This window comes from Myxine glutinosa, chromosome 9 (assembly GCF_964187855.1).
Source record: "Myxine glutinosa chromosome 9, kmMyxGlut1.1, whole genome shotgun sequence".
Lineage (NCBI taxonomy): Eukaryota > Metazoa > Chordata > Myxini > Myxiniformes > Myxinidae > Myxine > Myxine glutinosa.
The window spans coordinates 7482084-7503108 of NC_136269.1; the positions used below are offsets into that span (position 1 = coordinate 7482084).

Here is a 21025-nt window from a genome sequence, read left to right on the forward strand (position 1 = left end):
ACACATGAGAAATTCTGCCGAGGTAACCATCAGGAATGGAAGATTACCAATTGCTGCTTTCATAGTTACCTTGTTTTTATTACAACTAGGTGTGCATGCCACCCGGTCGTTTCGATGACGATTCTTAATCAAATGACGGCAAGTTGTACTTCATAAACATATTGCACGTGTATCTGTGAATGTCATTGAGGATGTAAAATGAAGTGAAACGTGAAAAAAGGATGTTTTATAATACATTGTAGCTGTTGTTGTTGTTGTTTGTGTGCTTCTTCTGTGTTAGTCACGCTTTATTCCATAAAAAAGCCCGGAAGTCTAACAGCGGTGTAACCGGACTTGTAAAATATTATGAACCACAAACACGTATGATTAGCTTTTTAAACAGTCGCTGATGCTGTTTATAACATTAAACAAAGAAATTTGTAGGAATCCCGACATCCGTGAGGTAAGTTTTACTTACAGAACTGAGCGAAGATCTACTGTAATCTATATACCCCACAAGCGTTGGTGGTGTGCTCCTTTGCCAAGCAGCTAGCTAGCGCTTACCAAGCCAGCCGTTCCTTACCGGTTTTGAATGGAGTGCTTGCTCGAATGTTTAAACCACTTGGCGATCTCTCCACAAGAAACTTGGGAAATGAACACACCCCCAATGTTCTTGAGACCCGACCATACATCGTCTGTAACCTATCTCTACTCCAAAGATGAATGACCTTTCCTGCCGCTCTCGAAGTGAGGTGTTCACACCGTAATGACATCATACGTGTGACCTTCATTGCCACCTGTTTCCCACTTCAGACCTCGACATCGAAGCTCGGAGAGCTTTCCCAAATCAGTACTTCCCTCAGTATCTTCAGGTGAAAGAAGCAACACCTCACCTTGGAGGAGGCTTCATGCATGACCTGAAGACTCGTCGTGCATATCGACAATGGAATGCTGCCAAGGTAAGGTACCATGAGGAAGTAAAATGTTTTGGATTACTTTGCACTAGATATTTGATAAAGGAAGAGGTTATATTATTTATTTGTTCAGGCAAGTGCAAAATCGGACTGTGAGGTGTACACATTAATGGGGAGACGAATAAGCATACAGGTGAAAGACAATGTTCATTATACAGATTAAATAAATCATTCCAGTTGCCCCCGAGGTTCACCATTCGGTGATGAAGAGTAACCAGTTGTCGTAAACTGGAGGGCCTCATTCACACCCTGAAGGCCTGAACGGTCCAGATGCGGGAACCCCTTAAACCACCTTCTCAGTCTAATTCTTACCTTCCACAAGGAAACCATCCTCCATCCAATCCCCTCAAGCATTCTTGTGAGACACTTTTCTTTCTCATTCCAGCAGGTGGAATAATTTGTTGGCCTGGTAACGTCATCAAATTCCCAGTCTTTAATCCAAGGCCTACATAACGTCCTATACGAAGGCTTCTAGCCTGTGGTAAGGCCTATGACACCAAGGAAGAGACCAGGAGTGGATGCAGAGAGGACCGGTCTTGGTACCCTTTCAGGACCAGTCTTGGTACCCTTTCAGGAACAGTCTTGGTACCCTTTCAGGACCAGTCTTGGTACCCTTTCAGGACCAGTCTTGGTACCCTTTCAAGGCCGTAGTTTTTTTTGTATGCAGAGTGAAGACTCGTGGAAGCGATATAACAAATAATGTATCCGGACACAACTGAACAAAAGGAACAGTGGAGAGAGGAAGGCACCAACCGCAGGATAGAAGGACAAAATAGAGGATGGGGAGACTTCGACAAACAATGGGTGTTGGCGAAGGGATGAGATGTAGGGGACACATGGTGTGGACAAGATGGATACATAAGCAAACTCTCAGGAAGGATAAAAACTAGATTTGGAAGGAGGGGGTTTAGGGTGGGGGTAACGAGATGAGATGTCATGGTTTTGGATGGCGATAATCTGAGAACATGGTGAACAGCTGTCGTGAAAACTTGAAGGGATTCATGGACGTGACTGGAATTCAACTGGAAAAACATGAAGATCAGTTACATGAAGGACCTGAAGGCAAGGATGGACAGATACATCAATAGGAGAATAAAATATTATAAGTATGGCCGATGACCTGATAGTGTGCCACAGCTACGTTAAAGAAGTCTAAGGAAAGCAACCACTACATAGACGTAGGGAGAGCATTGCAGGGAAAGGATGACCACAATACTTGTTTATGCATAATGTTGATCAGACAATCACAAACAAAACACCAAAAATAAACCAGAGTGACAGAGCAAAGTTACTTTGTCAGATTTGCCCAAACAGCTATGGCAGCTGCGGCGGGTTTCAGTTCGTCCGAATGCAGCCCAGTGTCGCAGACAATCTCACTATAATTCACCAAATGTCCGTCCGTCTGTTCGAATGAACCGCAAAAACGGCTCAACCGATCGCAACGATATTTTGGGTGGGTATTCCTGGGACCGCTGGGAGTACAATAGGCCAGATAATCATCCACCATCCTGCTTGTGGTGACAGGAAGAAAAGCAGGTGTTCTAACGCTGGTGCTTGTGTACATCATGATTTTCAAGTACTTGTAGGGCTGCTGCATTCGGAGATGGGGTGGTAACTCCTCCAACCACGGGTTTTCGTCTGTAGGCCAGATGTTTTCCTTCATCTGTGATGGTGTCATTACCGGTCTATGGGCATTTCCTCCCACAGCCACACCACCAGCAATTTCGGGGCCCTATCTCACTGGGCATTTCCTCCCACAGCCACACCACCAGGGGTTTAGGGGCCCCATCTCACTGGGCATTTCCTCCCACAGCCACACCACCAGGGGTTTAGGGGCCCCATCTCACTGGGCATTTCCTCCCACAGCCACATCACCAGGGGTTTAGGGGCCCCATCTCACTGGGCATTTCCTCCCACAGCCACACCACCAGGGGTTTAGGTGCCCCATCTCACTGGGCATTTCCTCCCACAGCCACACCACCATCGATGTAGGGGCCCCATCTCACTGGGCATTTCCTCCCACAGCCACACCACCAGGGGTTTAGGGGCCCCATCTCACTGGGCATTTCCTCCCACAGCAACACCACCAGGGGTTTAGGGGCCCCATCTCACTGGGCATTTCCTTCCACAGCAACACCACCAGGGGTTTAGGGGCCCCATCTCACCATCGTCGATGCCCTCAATCCTCGTCGATGCATTATCTACAAGATTCCATCTCACGTATCCACTATCGTTTGTCTTTTGACCCACAGCAGACTATTAGAAGACGCGAAGACGGAGACCGCAATGCCGGTGAATGGGGTCAAAAGGCGAGATCACTTTATCTTGCATGAGGTAAGTTTTTCCAATTTTTTGATTATTTTAAATCATTTATTTTTCATCCAGATTTGGCACAAAGGGAATGAGTGTGAGGATTTCTTGTTCGAGTATCTATGTAAATACCAAGTATGAGCAAAGGAAGGTATTTGTGAATTATTATTGCCCTCACCACAATGAGAATGTGACAATGTCTACAAAGTATGTACAATTAGAATGCGAGTAAGTCTACAAAGTCTGCACAATTAGAATGTGAGTAAGTCTATAAATTATGTACAATTAGAATGTGAGTAAGTCTATAAATTATGTACAATTAGAATGTGAGTAAGTCTACAAAGTATGTACAATTAGAATGTGAGTAAGTCTATAAATTATGTACAATTAGAATGTGAGCAATTCTATAAATTATGTACAATTAGAATGTGAGTAAGTCTACAAAGTATGTACAATTAGAATGCGAGTAAGTCTACAAAGTCTGCACGATTAGAATGTGAGTAAGTCTATAAATTATGTACAATTAGAATGTGAGTAGGTCTATAAATTATGTACAATTAGAATGTGAGTAAGTCTACAAAGTATGTACAATTAGAATGTGAGTAAGTCTATAAATTATGTACAATTAGAATGTGAGTAATTCTATAAATTATGTACAATTAGAATGTGAGTAAGTCTATAAATTATGTACAATTAGAATGTAAGTAAGTCTACAAATTATGTACAATTAGAATGCAAGTACATCTATAAAGTCTGTACAATTAGAATGTGAGTAAGTCTATAAATTATGTACAATTAGAATGTGAGTAATTCTATAAATTATGTACAATTAGAATGTGAGTAAGTCTATAAAGTATGTACAATTAGTATGTGAGTTAGTCTATAAATTATGTACAATTAGAATGTGAGCTCGTGTATAAAGTCTGCACAATTAGAATGTGAGTAAGTCTATAAAGTATGTACAATTAGTATGTGAGTTAGTCTATAAATTATGTACAATTAGAATGTGAGCTAGGCTATAAAGTCTGCACAATTAGAATGTGACTATGTGCACAAAGTCTGTACAGTTAGAATGCGAGTAAGTCGACAAAGTATGTACAATTATAATGCGATTACATCTATAACGTCTGTACAATTAGAATGTGAGTAAATCTATAAAGTCTGTACAATTAGAATGTGAGCAAGTCTATAAATTCTGCACAATTAGAATGTGAGCTAGTCTATAAAGTATGTACAATTAGAATGTGAGCTAGTCTATAAAGTCTGCACAATTAGAATGTGACTATGTGCACAAAGTCTGTACAGTTAGAATGCGAGTAAGTCGACAAAGTATGTACAATTAGAATACGAGTACATCTATATCGTCTGTACAATTAGAATGTGAGTAAATCTATAAAGTCTGTACAATTAGAATGTGAGCAAGTCTATAAATTCTGCACAATTAGAATGTGAGCTAGTCTATAAAGTATGTACAATTAGAATGTAAGTAAGTCTACAAAGTCTGTCCAATTAGAATGTGAGTAAGTCTATAAATCATGTACAATTAGTATGTGAGTTAGTCTATAAATTATGTACAATTAGAATGTGAGTAAGTCTACAAAGTATGTACAATTAGAATGTGAGTAAGTCTATAAAGTATGTACAATTAGAATGTGAGCAAGTCTATAAATTATGTACAATTAGAATGTGAGTAAGTCTACAAAGTATGTACAATTAGAATGTGAGTAAGTCTATAAATTATGTACAATTAGAATGTGAGCAATTCTATAAATTATGTACAATTAGAATGTGAGTAAGTCTACAAAGTATGTACAATTAGAATGCGAGTAAGTCTACAAAGTCTGCACGATTAGAATGTGAGTAAGTCTATAAATTATGTACAATTAGAATGTGAGTAGGTCTATAAATTATGTACAATTAGAATGTGAGTAAGTCTACAAAGTATGTACAATTAGAATGTGAGTAAGTCTATAAATTATGTACAATTAGAATGTGAGTAATTCTATAAATTATGTACAATTAGAATGTGAGTAAGTCTATAAATTATGTACAATTAGAATGTAAGTAAGTCTACAAATTATGTACAATTAGAATGCAAGTACATCTATAAAGTCTGTACAATTAGAATGTGAGTAAGTCTATAAATTATGTACAATTAGAATGTGAGTAATTCTATAAATTATGTACAATTAGAATGTGAGTAAGTCTATAAAGTATGTACAATTAGTATGTGAGTTAGTCTATAAATTATGTACAATTAGAATGTGAGCTCGTGTATAAAGTCTGCACAATTAGAATGTGAGTAAGTCTATAAAGTATGTACAATTAGTATGTGAGTTAGTCTATAAATTATGTACAATTAGAATGTGAGCTAGGCTATAAAGTCTGCACAATTAGAATGTGACTATGTGCACAAAGTCTGTACAGTTAGAATGCGAGTAAGTCGACAAAGTATGTACAATTATAATGCGATTACATCTATAACGTCTGTACAATTAGAATGTGAGTAAATCTATAAAGTCTGTACAATTAGAATGTGAGCAAGTCTATAAATTCTGCACAATTAGAATGTGAGCTAGTCTATAAAGTATGTACAATTAGAATGTGAGCTAGTCTATAAAGTCTGCACAATTAGAATGTGACTATGTGCACAAAGTCTGTACAGTTAGAATGCGAGTAAGTCGACAAAGTATGTACAATTAGAATACGAGTACATCTATATCGTCTGTACAATTAGAATGTGAGTAAATCTATAAAGTCTGTACAATTAGAATGTGAGCAAGTCTATAAATTCTGCACAATTAGAATGTGAGCTAGTCTATAAAGTATGTACAATTAGAATGTAAGTAAGTCTACAAAGTCTGTCCAATTAGAATGTGAGTAAGTCTATAAATCATGTACAATTAGTATGTGAGTTAGTCTATAAATTATGTACAATTAGAATGTGAGTAAGTCTACAAAGTATGTACAATTAGAATGTGAGTAAGTCTATAAAGTATGTACAATTAGAATGTGAGCAAGTCTAAAAGTCTGTACAATTAGAATGTGACTATGTCTACAAATGATGTACAATTGGAATGTCAGTACATCTATAAAGTATGTGCAATTAGAATGTGAGTACATCGATAAAGTATGTCCAATATTATTTCGCATTATATTTAAAATGTTGTGGACGGATTATGACAAAATGTGGTGGACGGATTATGACAAAATGTGGTGGATGAGTTGGGTCGGTGACACAAACAAGCCGATTACATTTTGATTCAGCTCCCGCGTATCAGTGGCATATAAAATGGAAACTGTTCACCTTGGCGGAGGTATGCGCTCTACCGAGTGCCGTTCTTGTTTTATTTCAGTCTGGTTGAAAAATCACTTATTCCCCAAAATCCATCAACCCCACCCTCTAACCACAATACCACAACCATTTAATGCGCAGTCCGAACTGCAGCTGAACCGGTGGGAGAGAGAAATGGTCACATTCACTTGGGAGCACAGTCATACGGCCGTTCTCAAAACATTTGAGTTCGGAAACAGTCGACAGACAAAACACTTGGTGGTAATGGGAACAGCTCAGGTAGACATCTGGGAATGCGATTGCCGCAACCCGCAATGTCGGCAGGACGGTTGCAGCTGCTGCTGTTTGTTCAGACGGTTGTTTTTCGTGCCCCCTATTTCACAGCTTCATTAAATCTTAGAGGACCCCCCCTCGCCACTCCACCTCATAACACCTTCAATAACACCCACCCAATGCCCATTAGACCTTCGTCAACTCCCACCTTCCTCACCTCACCCCCATTGCGGCTCCTCCTTGTGTTCTCCGGGTTCCTGCTCGCTGACCCATCGTGACCTTCCGCTCCAGTCTAACCCACAGTGAAATTTGCACTGCGTGGTCTTCCCAAATCCACCGATCCTTACTCATTACGTCATTCCGAAATGCTTACCTCACTCCTTCATGATCCTTGCCCGATTTCCACTATATCTGCCAATGTAATCACAAATGAAACAAGATCGAAGAAGATGGCACGCCATCGCAAATCCCCACGCTTCCCAACTAAAGCAAAGTTTTAAAATGGCTTAAAGTTCCACCAGAAATGACACAAGATCAAATTTTGATTTAAAAAAAACATCTTCCGTTTTGACCCCAGTGACCCCAAGTCTCCACCCCTTGGGGCATAAACTGGGAGTCAAATCCCGAAAAAACTACAACATATTTCAGGTATCCCCTGATGTTGATTTTATAGACAAAGTTTCATTAAAAAATGTTTTTAATGTGCCCGTAATTGAAGACCTGAGTGGAAGAAGTACTTGAGTAACATTATTGGGACAAAAAGATCAGTCCACCATTACGCAAACACATTTAGAGAAATCCCCGTTTTATTGAAGGCTCCACTCGTGGTGATCAAGAAAATCTGTTCATATAATCATTTGATAAACACCGAGATCTTCTACACAGGTTATAAATATTTCACAATTTGTTTGAAAACCCGCATTTCACAAAAGGAACTGTCAGCTGAGATTTATTGCAATGTTGAATCAGGATCACGCTGATCGGTAGAAAACATTAATTTATATTTCTACTTCTACAACTCTCCACAAATTCAATCACTGCATATCCTGTTCAGAATATCGGAGAAGGAGGTGGGGAGGGGGGGGGGGGGGGGGGCGAAATCTGGCTTTTTCTACATTGAGCAACAACAAAACGTTGGAAAATTTTGCTGTATATAAAGTTGGTGCAGACACAACATGCATTGAAAGTTTGTTGAAACGTCCAATGGCAAAGGGACACCTTTGGTCTCCTTTGGCTTTTACAGCCGGCTGACAGGAAGACAACGAGCAATGGACGGCACGTGGCAGCCTCTACCAGGCAGCAGGAAGGTCGAGCCTGCGCTTTCTTACAACATAAATCACAAGCCATAGATGTACCGATATCACGATCCCACGTGCACCGTGTCCAGCTGGAATGCGGTTCGGTGCAAATGCAGAATCGAGGTGAAGACCTCAGATGGGTTTTCCTTCTAGAGACACGACCTTATTACAGGCTAGCTTTTCTGCGAGAGCACAGCGATCCTGAATATCATCCAGCCCGTTCACCTGCCATTCGTGCTTGATGCCTATAATATGAGATCGATGGCCATAGGCAAGTAATCTGTTAGGAATTGGTCTGAATTCCAGGACTCCCAGCACACCAACCACTCAGTAAAAACTATGCATCACTTATCAACAATGAAATAACTGAAAACAATTCATGAGAGTTGGATTTTACATACCTGTGAATTTCCTTTTTATCACACTTTTCGAACTTGCATAAATCATTTTGCTCTTAAGAGGAGCAGAATCTGGTGCCCTAAAGAAGAAACAAGCATATTAGGGCCGATCGACATAATAAGTATGCAAACATGACTCCACTCCTCCCTCTGCCTACCCCCAAGATTAATCCACACCCAAGTTCTGCATCTGATTCTGTCAGCGTTCCATACCTCAGTTGATCACCTCAGATAGCGTCTGTGGTTGCTTAGCAACCCATCGTGCTACAGGGTCAAAGGTTGGGAAGGGGGTCCGAGAGGGGCTGTTCATGATCGGGTTGGCAGACCAATACGAATATGCACAATTTTTGGGGTAAAGAGGTAAGAGATGAACATGGTTGTAGGATGAGGAATGAACAAACACTGACAAATTCACCGTTTCACGAGACCCTCTCACAGCCGAAACGCCCTGAAACTCAAACTTGTTCTGTAACCTATCATAACTAGACTAGCGGGGTCACCCGTGGGAATCCCACGGGCATGGATGTGTGTGACATTTCGACATATTGAGTTATATGCTGCACATTCATTTTTACAAAATGGTTACTGGCAAGTCATCAGATCCAGAAATGGTGTGAATTTAGTTATTTCACATAATATGTGACCCCTCACTCCTCTCCACCTGACACTCTCCTGTCTCCACCTGACACTCTCCTGTCTCCACCTGACACTCTCCTCTCTCCACCTAGCACTCCTCTCCTCTCCAAACCCTCACATCCCTCTCCTTTCCAATCCCTCACCTCTCCAATCCCTCACACTCCTCTCCTCTCCAATCCTTCACACGCCTCTCCAATCGCGCCTCACACTCCTCTCCAATCGCGCCTCACACTCCTCTCCAATCGTGCCTCACACTCCTCTCCAATCGTGCCTCACACTCCCCTCCAATCACTCCTCTCCAATCGTGCCTCACACTCCTCTCCAATCACGCCTCACACTCCTCTCCAATCGTGCCTCACACTCCTCTCCAATCGCGCCTCACACTCCTCTCCAATCGCGCCTCACTCGCCTCTCCAATCGGCTTTCCCCGTCTCGTTTCTCTCCTTTTTCTCCCGTCTCGTTCTTTTTCTTGCTCCAAATCGGCCCGTCGGAATTGGAAATCGGCCCGTCTCGCCCGTCGGCCCGTCGGAATCGGAAATCGGCCCGTCTTGCTTTTGTGCTTGTGCGTAAATAAATTGTGTTCATGACACCATTTCTGGTGTTGGGCTAGCGGCTAGGGTGCCGGCTTAGGATCCTGGGTTCGAATCTCGGTCGATCGCCGAATTAATGCCAGGGGGGTTGACTCAGCCTGTCATCCTTCCGAGGTCGGCTAATTGAGTACCAGTTCACTGGTAATTCCCTGTTTGTCGTTGAAGGCGGCAAAAAGGGTTGGCGTCAGGAAGGGCATCCGGCCGTAAAACATTGCTTCAAAAAGGGGACAAAAAAACAACAACTACCACGGTCCCCGAAAAGGCCAACCCCCGCTTTGCGGGGAAACATGGCCTCTAAACGGTGGTTTTTACACCATTTCTGGATCTGATGACTTGCCAGTAACCATTTTGTAAAAATGAATGTGCAGCATCTAACTCAATATGTCGAAATGTCACACACATCCATGCCCGTGGGATTCCCACGGGTGACCCCGCAAGTTTGCATTGACGTTCGTCGATGGACTCGTTCGCCCGTCTCATTCGTTTTCTTGCTGCATCCTGTTCAAGTCTGCGTTCTTCATCGATCGTCTCATTCATTTTGGAAATAGAAGTTTCCACGCAGCGCATGAATTGTCACGATCCTCAAGAGGAATTTGTCTCGTAATCATCAAATGATAAATGGCAAGTAAATTATATTGTGGAAAATTAAAGATTTCAAATAAACCTATTTAAAGTGTATTCGCACATAACTAATTTTAAAAAACGAAGAAATATCTCTCGGTAATTTCCTGAAACATATTTTACTTCCGGCTAATAATGTTGAATTAAATAAAAACGAAGAAATATATGTCGGCATCATTGTTGACGTTTTTGTGACGACTGTCATCAAACGAAAAAGTAATATATCTTAACGGAAAAGCAAAAGCGAATTTTTAATATATATCGACACGTTGCCGTCGGTGTCATGTTGGGCAGTGTATGATACACCATGACGCGATTTTTAAAAATATATCTCTGCATTTTCCCGCGTGTGTGGAATGTTCTCAATTATTGCTGACACCGAGTCCAAAACCATCGATAAAAATGAAATCATATGGTGAGTTAGATTGGAGATAAAGGCGTGAGAGAGACTCAATGGCCTTGAAGTTGAAGTTACAGGCGTTTGAGAATTCATTTCGTTCTATAAACGGCAACTTTCATTGGATTTCCTTCCCGTTTTTTTTCAACCGAGTCGAAAACTATGTTAGCGACTGTGAAAAATGAAATGATATATCGAATTTTTAATATGTATCGACACGTTGCCGTCGGTGTCATGTTAGGCGGTGTATGATACACCATGACGCGATTTTAAAAAATATATCTGCATTTTCCCGCGTGTGTGGAATGTTCTCAATTATTGCTGACACCGACTCTAAAACCATCGATAAAAATGAAATCATATGGTGAGTTAGATTGGAGATAAAGGCGTGAGAGAGACTCAATGGCCTTGAAGTTACAGGCATTTGAGAATTCATTTCGTTCTATAAACGGCAACTTTCATCAGATTTTCTTCTCGTTTTTTTTCAACCGAGTCTAAAAGTATGTTAGCGACTGTGAAAAATGAAATGATATATCGAATTTAAAATAGATATCGACACATTGCCGTCGGTGTCATGTTGGGCGGTGTATGATACACCATGACGCGATTTTAAAAAATATATCTCTGCATTTTCCCGCGTGTGTGGAATGTTTGTGGAAAATTAAAGATTTCAAATAAACCTATTTAAAGTGTATGCGCACATAACTAATAAAAAAAACGAAGAAATATCTCTCGGTAATTTCCTGAAACATATTTTACTTCCGGCTAATATGTTGAATGAAATAAAAACGAAGAAATATATGTCGGCATCATTGTTGACGTTTTTGTGACGACTATCATCAAACGAAATAGTAATATATCATAACGGAAAAGCAAAAGCGAATTTTTAATATATATCGACACATTGCCGGCGGTGTCATGTTGGGCGGTGTATGATACACCATGACGCGATTTTAAAAAATATATCTCTGCATTTTCCCGCGTGTGTGGATTGTTCTCAATTATTGCTGACACCGAGTCTAAAAGTAAAACCATCGATAAAAATGAAATCATATGGTGAGTTAGATTGGAGATAAAGGCGTGAGAGAGACTCAATGGCCTTGAAGTTACAGGCACGGAGGTATATAATAAACTGGAGAGCCAATGACGGCTGTCGGCTGAAGCTAGCGGAAGTTGCTTGGCGGCCATATTGGGAAGCCGATTGTGACATTCGTCCACATCCACAGGGCAAGTAATACAATACACCGGACTCGAACATGCAACTAAATTGGAAGTTTATTGTTCAATAGTTGTTATTTTTCCTTAGCTATCTGATGCCAATAACTGCAAATGAGGGTTGTATAAATTACAGCACTAGGTGGTTTGCCATTGCCTTCCCACTTCGCAGTAGCAGTAGGTAGGGCAGGAAGTTGTTCAGGGTCCTGGTACGAATCCCGATCCTGGTATTTCACGGGCAGGGCGACTGATCATCCTGGCGAACGTTAAGCCGGCTGTCTTGTCTGCTAGTGAAGGAGCTGGGGCTCCCACGTCGATCGGGGAATCGGAATCGGGGAATGGAAGCTGAATGACAGTTGGAAAGTGCCTGTAGCATACTTTATGATAAATGGATTGTCGGGGAAGGAACAGGCGAATTTGGTGACACAATGTCTACTAAAATTGCATGATATCGGTGCAGAGGTGGTTTCCTTAACTTGCGATGGACCGTCCGCTCATTTGACAATGTTACGTGAGCTAGGTGCCGACATCACGCCGCAGAATGTGAAACCAACATTTCCCCACCCAGCAAATCCCGAAAAGAAAATTTGTGTTGTACTCGATGCATGTCACATGCTTAAACTTGCAAGAAACTGTCTTGGATCCATGAAAATGATGGAGGATGGCAACAAAAAAGTCATCGCGTGGAAATACATCCAGGCACTCTTTGATCTGCAGAAGAGGGAAGGCTTGCGTCTGGGAAATAAGCTCTCCCGGAAACACATCGAGTGGAAGAGCAATGTCATGAAGGTGGACACAGCGCTCAGACATTGAGCACTAGTGTGGCAGATGCAATTCGGTTTTGCAGGGACACTTTGCAACTATCAGAATTTCAGGGCAGTGAGGCTACCTGCCAATACATTGAAACATTGGACAAACTGTTCGACATTCTAAATTCTCGCAATCCATTGGCACGAAACTACAAGGCACCACTCATGACATCACGAGAAGGACTTTTCCTGCCATTCCTGGATACTGCCTACAGTTACTTGTCCAACATCAAAAACATGAATGGTCAAGTTATGACCAATACGCGTTTGAAAACCCCCTTCATTGGTTTCATGATCTGCATAGAGAGTGTCAAAATTTTGTATTTCACATATGTCAAACCTGCCTCATCTCCCCTGCGATACCTGCTCACGTACAAAATGAGCCAAGACCACATTGAACTTTTCTTTGGAGCGGTCCGCATTGCATGTGGAAGTGGGAATAACCCAACGGCCCGGCAGTTTGTTGCTGCATATAAGCGCCTCTTGATGCGACATGACATCAAGTCTGCAAGTGGGAACTGTTCTGCACAGGACTCAACCAGAATCCTGAATGCGGCTTCCTTCAAGTGCGTTGCAAAGCAGGCTGTGCCTGACGAGAGTCACGACATGTTGGTGGCCAGACGATACGACCTGGAGTTGAGATCGCCGGCAAAAGAGGACCACGACTATGCGGATATTCCAAATTTTGAGCAACTTTCCATCTTTACAGAGTCATGTGTTGGCTATATTGCCGGCTATGTGGTGAGGAAGACTCTGAAGTGTAGCCAATGTCTTTCTGCATTGACCAGTAACAACGAAGAATGGCAAACCACACCAATGTACGGCCTGATTGTTACCAAGAACAGGGGTGGCCTCATAGTTCCCTCGCACAGTGTTGTTCGTGTCTGTGAGGCGACTGAACGCTGTGTCAAGAGGCTCCTGGCTGTAAGCAATGGCAAAATGCCTCGTGAAAGTGGGATAAGAGTGGCAATTTCCACTTCTGTCCTTTCTGAGGTCGGTCGGTCTACATTTGCTTCCTTGGATCGGCACATGTTTGACTGTGAGGCAGACAGCAACCATGTGTTTGCTTTAATACATTCTGTATCACAATCATACAGCAATATACGTTTCCATCATGTTGTGAGAACACTCGATGATGACATGAAGGAAGAGCGCATCAGGAAAAAATATTGCAAACTGGTCCTGTTTGCTCACCAGTGAGGCAACACCAGAGCAAGCTGAAATATAAGAGCGACCTCATCTCTACATGGTGTGGGTGTGTTTTGTGGGTTAACTGTGAATTGTGTGGGTTAACTACATGACAGCGTTTCATGTCATTTATGTGACTGACTCACTGTTGATGTGTTGCTGACCCATGTCAGTGTAGAATAAACTCTGGTTATCATTATATCTGCGTGGTTTCTAACATCTCGGTAATAGAAACATACACATCTTAGTTACAATATAATGACTGAATTAAGTAACATCATATAACATGACAACAAATCAGATCTTTATATTGAGGAATATTATAGAACAAGCCAAAGAATGGCAAACGACGATGTACCTCAATTTTATAGATTTCTAGAAAGCTTTCGACTCCTTGCCCAGAGAAAGTCTGGGTCATAATGAAGAAATACAGCATACCTGGAAAATTAGTGAACCTTGTAAAAGCCCTTTACCAAGACTTTCAATGTGCGGTCGTCGACCAAGGTGAAACAACAGAATGGTTCAAGGTGAAGACAGGAGTTAAACAGGGGTGTAACATGTCAGGATTCTTATTCCTACTAGTGGGTGATTGGGTCATGAGAAGGACGATAAAGAACACCGAGCGGTAATTTTGGGCACTTTTTTTTCAAACAAGCTCTAAACCATTGGATTCCCCAGGAAAAATGCGTCTAGAACCAACTTCAAACTTAATGAACACCATTTCCTTAAAGAACGGGATTCTGAGCCCGAATATCAGTTCAAATATTAGTATTCTATATTAATTAAATAGTCGGCGGTCCTAAAATTCGCTCCAGCTGCATCATCAGTGCGCCACGCCTTTGCTTTGACAGGCTTACGATCGGCTTCCCAATATGGCCGCCAGACTATTTCCGGTGGCTTCACGGCGGCTAATGCTGCGAGGTGGCCAATTGGCTCTCCATATTATATACCTCCGTGGTTACAGGCCTTTGAGAATTCATTTCGTTCTATAAACGGCAACTTTCATCGGATTTTCTTCCCGTTTTTTTTCAACCGAGTCTAAAACTATGTTAGCGACTGTGAAAAATGAAATGATTTATCGAATTTGATTTGAAATAAAACTGGGGGAGAGCAAGACACCACGGGCCTACAAAACAGGACTCAAAGCTATGCGAGTTAATAAAATGGTGGATATTTGTTTATAGCCACTCCCAGAATGGGTGGAGCTATGGGTGGAGCTACTCTGCAAACCGAGTAAGCCACACCCCGGACAGACACCCAACAGATAGACAGACAGACAGAATCATCTACGGCTATTATAATATAGATGGTATTCATAAAATACTTACATAGAATATTCATAGAAACAATCAATACATGGGTATCCAATCATCCATCAATATATATCAGCCATCTACCTGCCAACATCCATGTGCCCCTCTATCCCCATTTTTTCTAGTTCAATCTTACCCGCTCTATTTGAAAGCACTCCCTTTTCAGGAAGTGTTTCACTGACGCATTAACAAATCTCTGAGTGAAAGACCCTTGTTTTACTACCATCTTAACTCGGGCTTTGTCCTCTGGTCATATCACTGTCTATTCGGCTGAAGATCTCTTCTGCACTTATTAGTCCCCTACGGGTTTCACCGGCGGGGATTTTAGGTTTGCTCTCCATCGGTCTGTCCATCCCACATGTGGTTTTTCAGACCTTTTTCTCATACCCGTTAACATATTCAACTGAAGCATGTTACATGGCTTTATTACCCTGCGCTCACGAAGCGAAAAGCAGGGTGAGGCATTCGGTTGCATACATGTGGTGTGTCTGCATTTTAAAAATTCATTTTTCTCGGCAAACATTGGTCCGATTGACACGAAATTTTTACCATAGGAGCACCTCCGCCTGTATCATTTTTAAAATTCATAATTATGACGTCATATGTCACGTGGCACAGACACCACCTTGGAAAATCGTTCCACCTCTTTATCTCCAAAATCGCTCCATGGAAAAAATTGAAAAATGGGTCATTGTAAAGAACTACACATGGGGAAGAAGTGCTGTGAACGATGAGGTAATTGGTGTCGTAATTATGATGTCATAATTTGACAGGGACAACACTTCGTCTGATCAGTTTGAAATTTATTGAGCGTGATCTACGCAACAATTATATTACAGAATATTAATTTATGATTTAATCGCTCACGTGATCTCACAGAGGTTGGATCAAAGAAGAAAAACACTTCAAAAACAGAGTTGGCTCGCACCAAGGTGACTGCGCAGGGTAAGTATTCTATGAATACCATCTCGTTATGATCGGTTACAGAACAAGTTTGAGTTTCAGGGTGTTTCGTCAATTTTTCAGAGTTATGCCCTTTTTGGACAATTGGAAAATATCATGCATTATACATGGATCAATTTTCCAGACTTTTTTTTCCCCTTACCCTGTAACATATTGAAATGAAACTTGGTGCATTGCTTTTTTATGATAAGTTACAGAAACTGCAACTTATTCTGGATCGGTCGGGCATACAGTCGTAGCCAAAAATATTGGCACCCTTGCACTTTTTTAAAATAATGCACCATTTCTTCAAGATAATCATCGAAATTAAAAAATATTTTGGTATCCACATATGTACTTCTTTGGTTTTCTTGGCATACACTCTCCTTCTCAAAGAATGATGAAGGCATTCTCCTTTGCAAGATTGGAAACGGATGCTTACCTTTACCAAGGAAAATTTATGTGACCGCTTGCCTGGATCACACTGCAACGTATGGAAGAAAAGCGATCACTTGCTTCTGTTCGAATGCCTCGAACATTCATCACGTCAGCAATTGCGGGACGACGACATCTTACCTGCAACTTCTACTGGATGCGGTGACTTGTGTCATTGCTCCACCAACTTCCGGGGAACCAGCGCGGAGCTGTAAGTGGACGGCTGTGCTTCTTCCTCTACAACGGCTGTGCACGATTCTGCTGGTTGCTACTGGTATGGACCATGGAGAACTTGAACACCATGGTCCTAACATCGTTGTGAATGCATCTGGCATCTCTGTTCCACATCTTGCTGGTCAACCAACATCACATCAATACTTGCTGGCCACTCACGATGAGTGAGGAGGCAAGTCAACTACAACTGGACGAAGGCCTTGTTCAAATCTACTATGGCTCACAGCAAGAGTGGCAAGGATGCTACATGCAGAGCAGGGTCAGTTTATGACTCCGCCCAGCTATCACAACAGCGGAAACCCTACGCGAAATAGTGTAGGTGCTATGAAGACATCAGAAGAAAATGTTTCATATTTGAATTTCAAACAAAAGTGATCAGCCTCTTCTTTTCAAATAGAAAGTCAACATTTGTTCTGAAGCAAAACGTATTTTCGAAGAATAATTGCCAAATGTTGCAGATGCTTTATTATTTTAAAATGGTAAATTAAAATTGTTGTGTCTTGGTGAAGGTGAAGTTTGTTTGCAGAGATATTTGTGATGCAAATGAAATGAACTGAATTATCAACATGGAAAGAGTCAACGAACAAAGAAATGTTTTATGATCAGATTCTTCCAGGATGACGGTGTATGCCTTTGGTATTGAAAATTGGATTACCAAATTTGTAGTTTGAGTATTTTGCAATTGATGTTTAGATTAATGGTACATATAAACAATTTGTAATTTGAGTACCTTGTAGGTAGTTATTTAAATTAATTGTTTTAATTTAAACAAAAAAAAAAAATTGAGGAATTATAGAAGGCCTCTATATTTGTTCGGGTCGGCGAGTTATCGCAGGCAGTCAAATTCAAACTTGTCCCTGACCCACTTAATTAATAAAATGACAATGAGATAGAAATAGTTTAGTTATTTGCTGAATCTTAATAGCACTATGCTATAAGTTCATAATGACCTTGTAGGAAAGGAGTAATTATATTATTAAGGATGTATGTATATTGTGGAATTATAAAAGGACATACATGTGTGTGAGGAGGGCTAGTGAGTTATCACCGGCATCCCATCTGTATAGGCAAAAGTTAAATCGTAATTTATTTTAAGATCAAATGGGTTCTCAAAACGTGCAGTTTGAGTAGGAAGACTGAGCGGCCACTGGACAGCTGTGAGTTCTGCGATGGAAAGCAGACCCTCATGGCGCCAGGAAGACTAGTAATCAGTGATCCCCGTCTACCCCTCCCTAACCCCTTATCGGAATCCCTCGGCCCCCGATCTCCTCCCCCATATCCCCTCCTACGTTGGAGACACAGTCATCATTCCCCTATTGTTCAAAATGATATAGAATGAGCTAGGTTCGCGCAATCGGTGAAGAATGCTCATTTCCGACCCAGGTCCTGTGCTGTGAATCCTGTGCTGTGAATCCTGTGCTGTGAATCCTGTGCTGTGAATCCTGTGCTGTGAGTTCTATAATGTATTTGTGTTGTAATCAAATGAGTATTTTTCCCAGTGTTATTAAAATATTTACAAGTGTTCATGACTTTGTTTATGTACAAAAAATTGTTCTTCAACACCATCTGTATTCGTAAATATAAAATAATATGTTTACTATCTGTATTAGTAATTATAAAATAATATGTTTTTTTTTTGTTTTGTTTTTGTATACAAGATCGAGGCTCGTGAAAGAGCGAACATTAATCACACAGAAAGACAAACCGACACATAAAACATATAACATCGGGAGCGGTAGACAAGATGGGGAGAGAGGAGGAAGGACACAAACACAACATTTGAGAGCAGGGACCGAGAGACATGGAGACATCGAGAGATCTGTGAGAGGGAGAGGGCATTGGGGTGGGGGCATGGGAAGGGGGGGGGGGGGGTGGGAGAGGTATAAAACATATGGACACTGCCAGGACTTCCAGGAAAGAAGTTGGAATTTCAAACAAGGTGGATCTGGGGTGAATTAGCGGGGGTAGAAAAGATCAAGGTTTTGGATGGGGGAAGATAAGAGATGGTGGTGAACAGCTGTTTTAAAGACCTGGAGGGACGAGTGGGATTGAAGGGAGTGAGGGAGTTTGTTCCAGAGGCGGGAGAAAAGAGGAATGAAAGAGTGAAGGTGAGCAGAGAGCCGAGATTTCGGCAGTTTAACCATCAGAGGGTTGCTGGCAGATCTTGTGCGACCTGTAGGAATATTTGGGGGACAGAGCACAGAGAGAGCTGGGGGTGCAAGGCCGGAGAGGAGTCGGTAGAAGACAGAAAGACCACCTACCTGCCTGCGGTGAGTGCGTGAAAGGCCCTCAGAGATAGCTTCATCGCAGGAGATTCCAATAATTCTGAAAGCTTTGGTTTCGACAGCGTGAAGCTGAGCTAGGTGTGAGGCAGGAGCACCGGCCCATAGGGGAGAACAGTATTCCATTGAGCTGCGGATGAAAGCCTTGTATGTGGTGAGGAGCTCAGGTGTGCCGAGGAAGGACTTCGCACGACGGAGGATGCCCATTGCCCAGTCGGCGACTGGCTTTGGAGGCCAGCTTGGAAATGTGGTTTTCCCAAGAAAGATCATGGCAGATAGTGAGACCCAAAAGCTTGAGCGACAGAACTTCTTGGAGAGGATTGTTGAGAAAGTAGATGGGAGGGTTGTCCAGTCGATCTTTTCGGAGAGACAAAGTAAGAGTGTGAGATTTGTCAGGATTGAAAGACATGTTCCACTTGTTTGACCAGTCTGTGATTTTGTCCAAGTCTTCAGAGAGTGAGGAGGCTGCAGACTACCGATCTGAGGGAAGAGGAATGGAGCGGCAGAGAGTGGAGTCATCAGCAAAGAGATAGAGAGGATTTTCCAGAGAGTCGGAGAGATCATTGATAAAGACCAGAAAAAGCACAGGGCCCAGAACACTGCCTTGGGGAACTCCAGCCTGAACAGGAAGGGGAGTTGAGAGAAATCCATTCAGGGCCACACGTTGACTATGACCAGAGAGGAAGTCCGCAAGCCATGCATGGAGATTTCCATGGATACCATAGGAGGAGAGTTTGGTGAGCAGAGCTGGGTGCCAGACCGTATCGAAGGCACGTTATATGTCGAGGGAGACAGCTCTGATTTCCTGTTTGGCATTGAGGACCTCCATCCATTGTTGAGACAGCAGAAGCAGCATGTCCAGAGTAGAGTGACCTGGTCTGAAACCAAATTGATGATCAGAGATCAAGCCGTTGGAGAAGAGGAAAGATTTCATATCCGAAGCAATGATGGATTCCATGACTTTGCTGATAATTGGGAGCAGGCTGATTGGTCTGTAGTTGCAAGGATCTGTTTTTGCACCTTTTTTGTGTAAAGCGGTAATGTTTGCTTATTTCCAGGATGATGGCAGATGACCTTGAGTAAAAGAGAGGGTGAAAAGGACAGAGAGAGGGTGAGATAGAGCAGCAGAGCAGGATTTTAGGACCCGTGGGCTGATGCCGTCTGGTCCAGTTGCAGAATCAGAGTTGAGGTTCGACAAAAACTCCTCCACCTTGTTAGGAGAGGACACAGAGTCCAGGAGCAGTTGGGTTTGACTGGGAAGGGTGGGAACAGAGAGAGATGGGTTTGGGACACAAGATTTTGAGGCAAACACAGAGTTGAGGCATTCGACTTTGTCACGTGCGATGTGTTTACCATCTGTATTAGTAATTATAAAATAATATGTTTACTATCTGTATTGGTAATTACTAGTGCGTACCCGTACGTGCGGGGAGGTAAGTACGTGGACATACGTACGTTGACGTACGTACCAAAAATAAGGCCTCACTGTCCGGAAGTTCGCATATCGCAGTTACGATTAATCGCAAATTAGTTTTAATGGCCAATTCTTCAATTAGCGCCAACATATTTTGCCATTTTGCAATTTCATCGCAAGGAAAAGCACAAAGAGAAGAGAACAACAAACACACACGCGGTTCCTTCGCTGTAGCTTGACCGTACGTGCAAAAAAAAAATTAAAACTTTCATCGTTCCTTCGGTCTTCGCTCTCGTCCTTCGCTGTTCCTTTGTTCACGTACAAAACGTATGTGTTTGCTAAATAAATGGCCATAACTTGGTAACCACTTGTCCGATTAATAGCAAACCTTGAAAAGGCACATCCTCAGGTCCCCAGCAACA

The 21025-nt window shown here is 42.0% G+C and overlaps 1 protein-coding gene across 1 annotated transcript in view; it reads right to left on the bottom strand.

Annotated features, from left to right (window-relative positions):
• Positions 1-8110: 8110 nt before the first annotated feature.
• LOC137417035 (cofilin-2) overlaps positions 8111-21025 on the bottom strand; it is a 147720-nt gene continuing 134805 nt past the window's right edge. Inside the window, exons 3-4 of the mRNA XM_078784083.1 lie at positions 8531-8607; positions 8111-8374 (exon numbers count right to left, since the gene is read on the bottom strand). Of these exons, the coding sequence (XP_078640209.1) occupies positions 8262-8374; positions 8531-8607 (190 nt within the window). The 3' untranslated portion in view covers positions 8111-8261. The remainder of the gene's footprint in view (positions 8375-8530; positions 8608-21025) is intronic.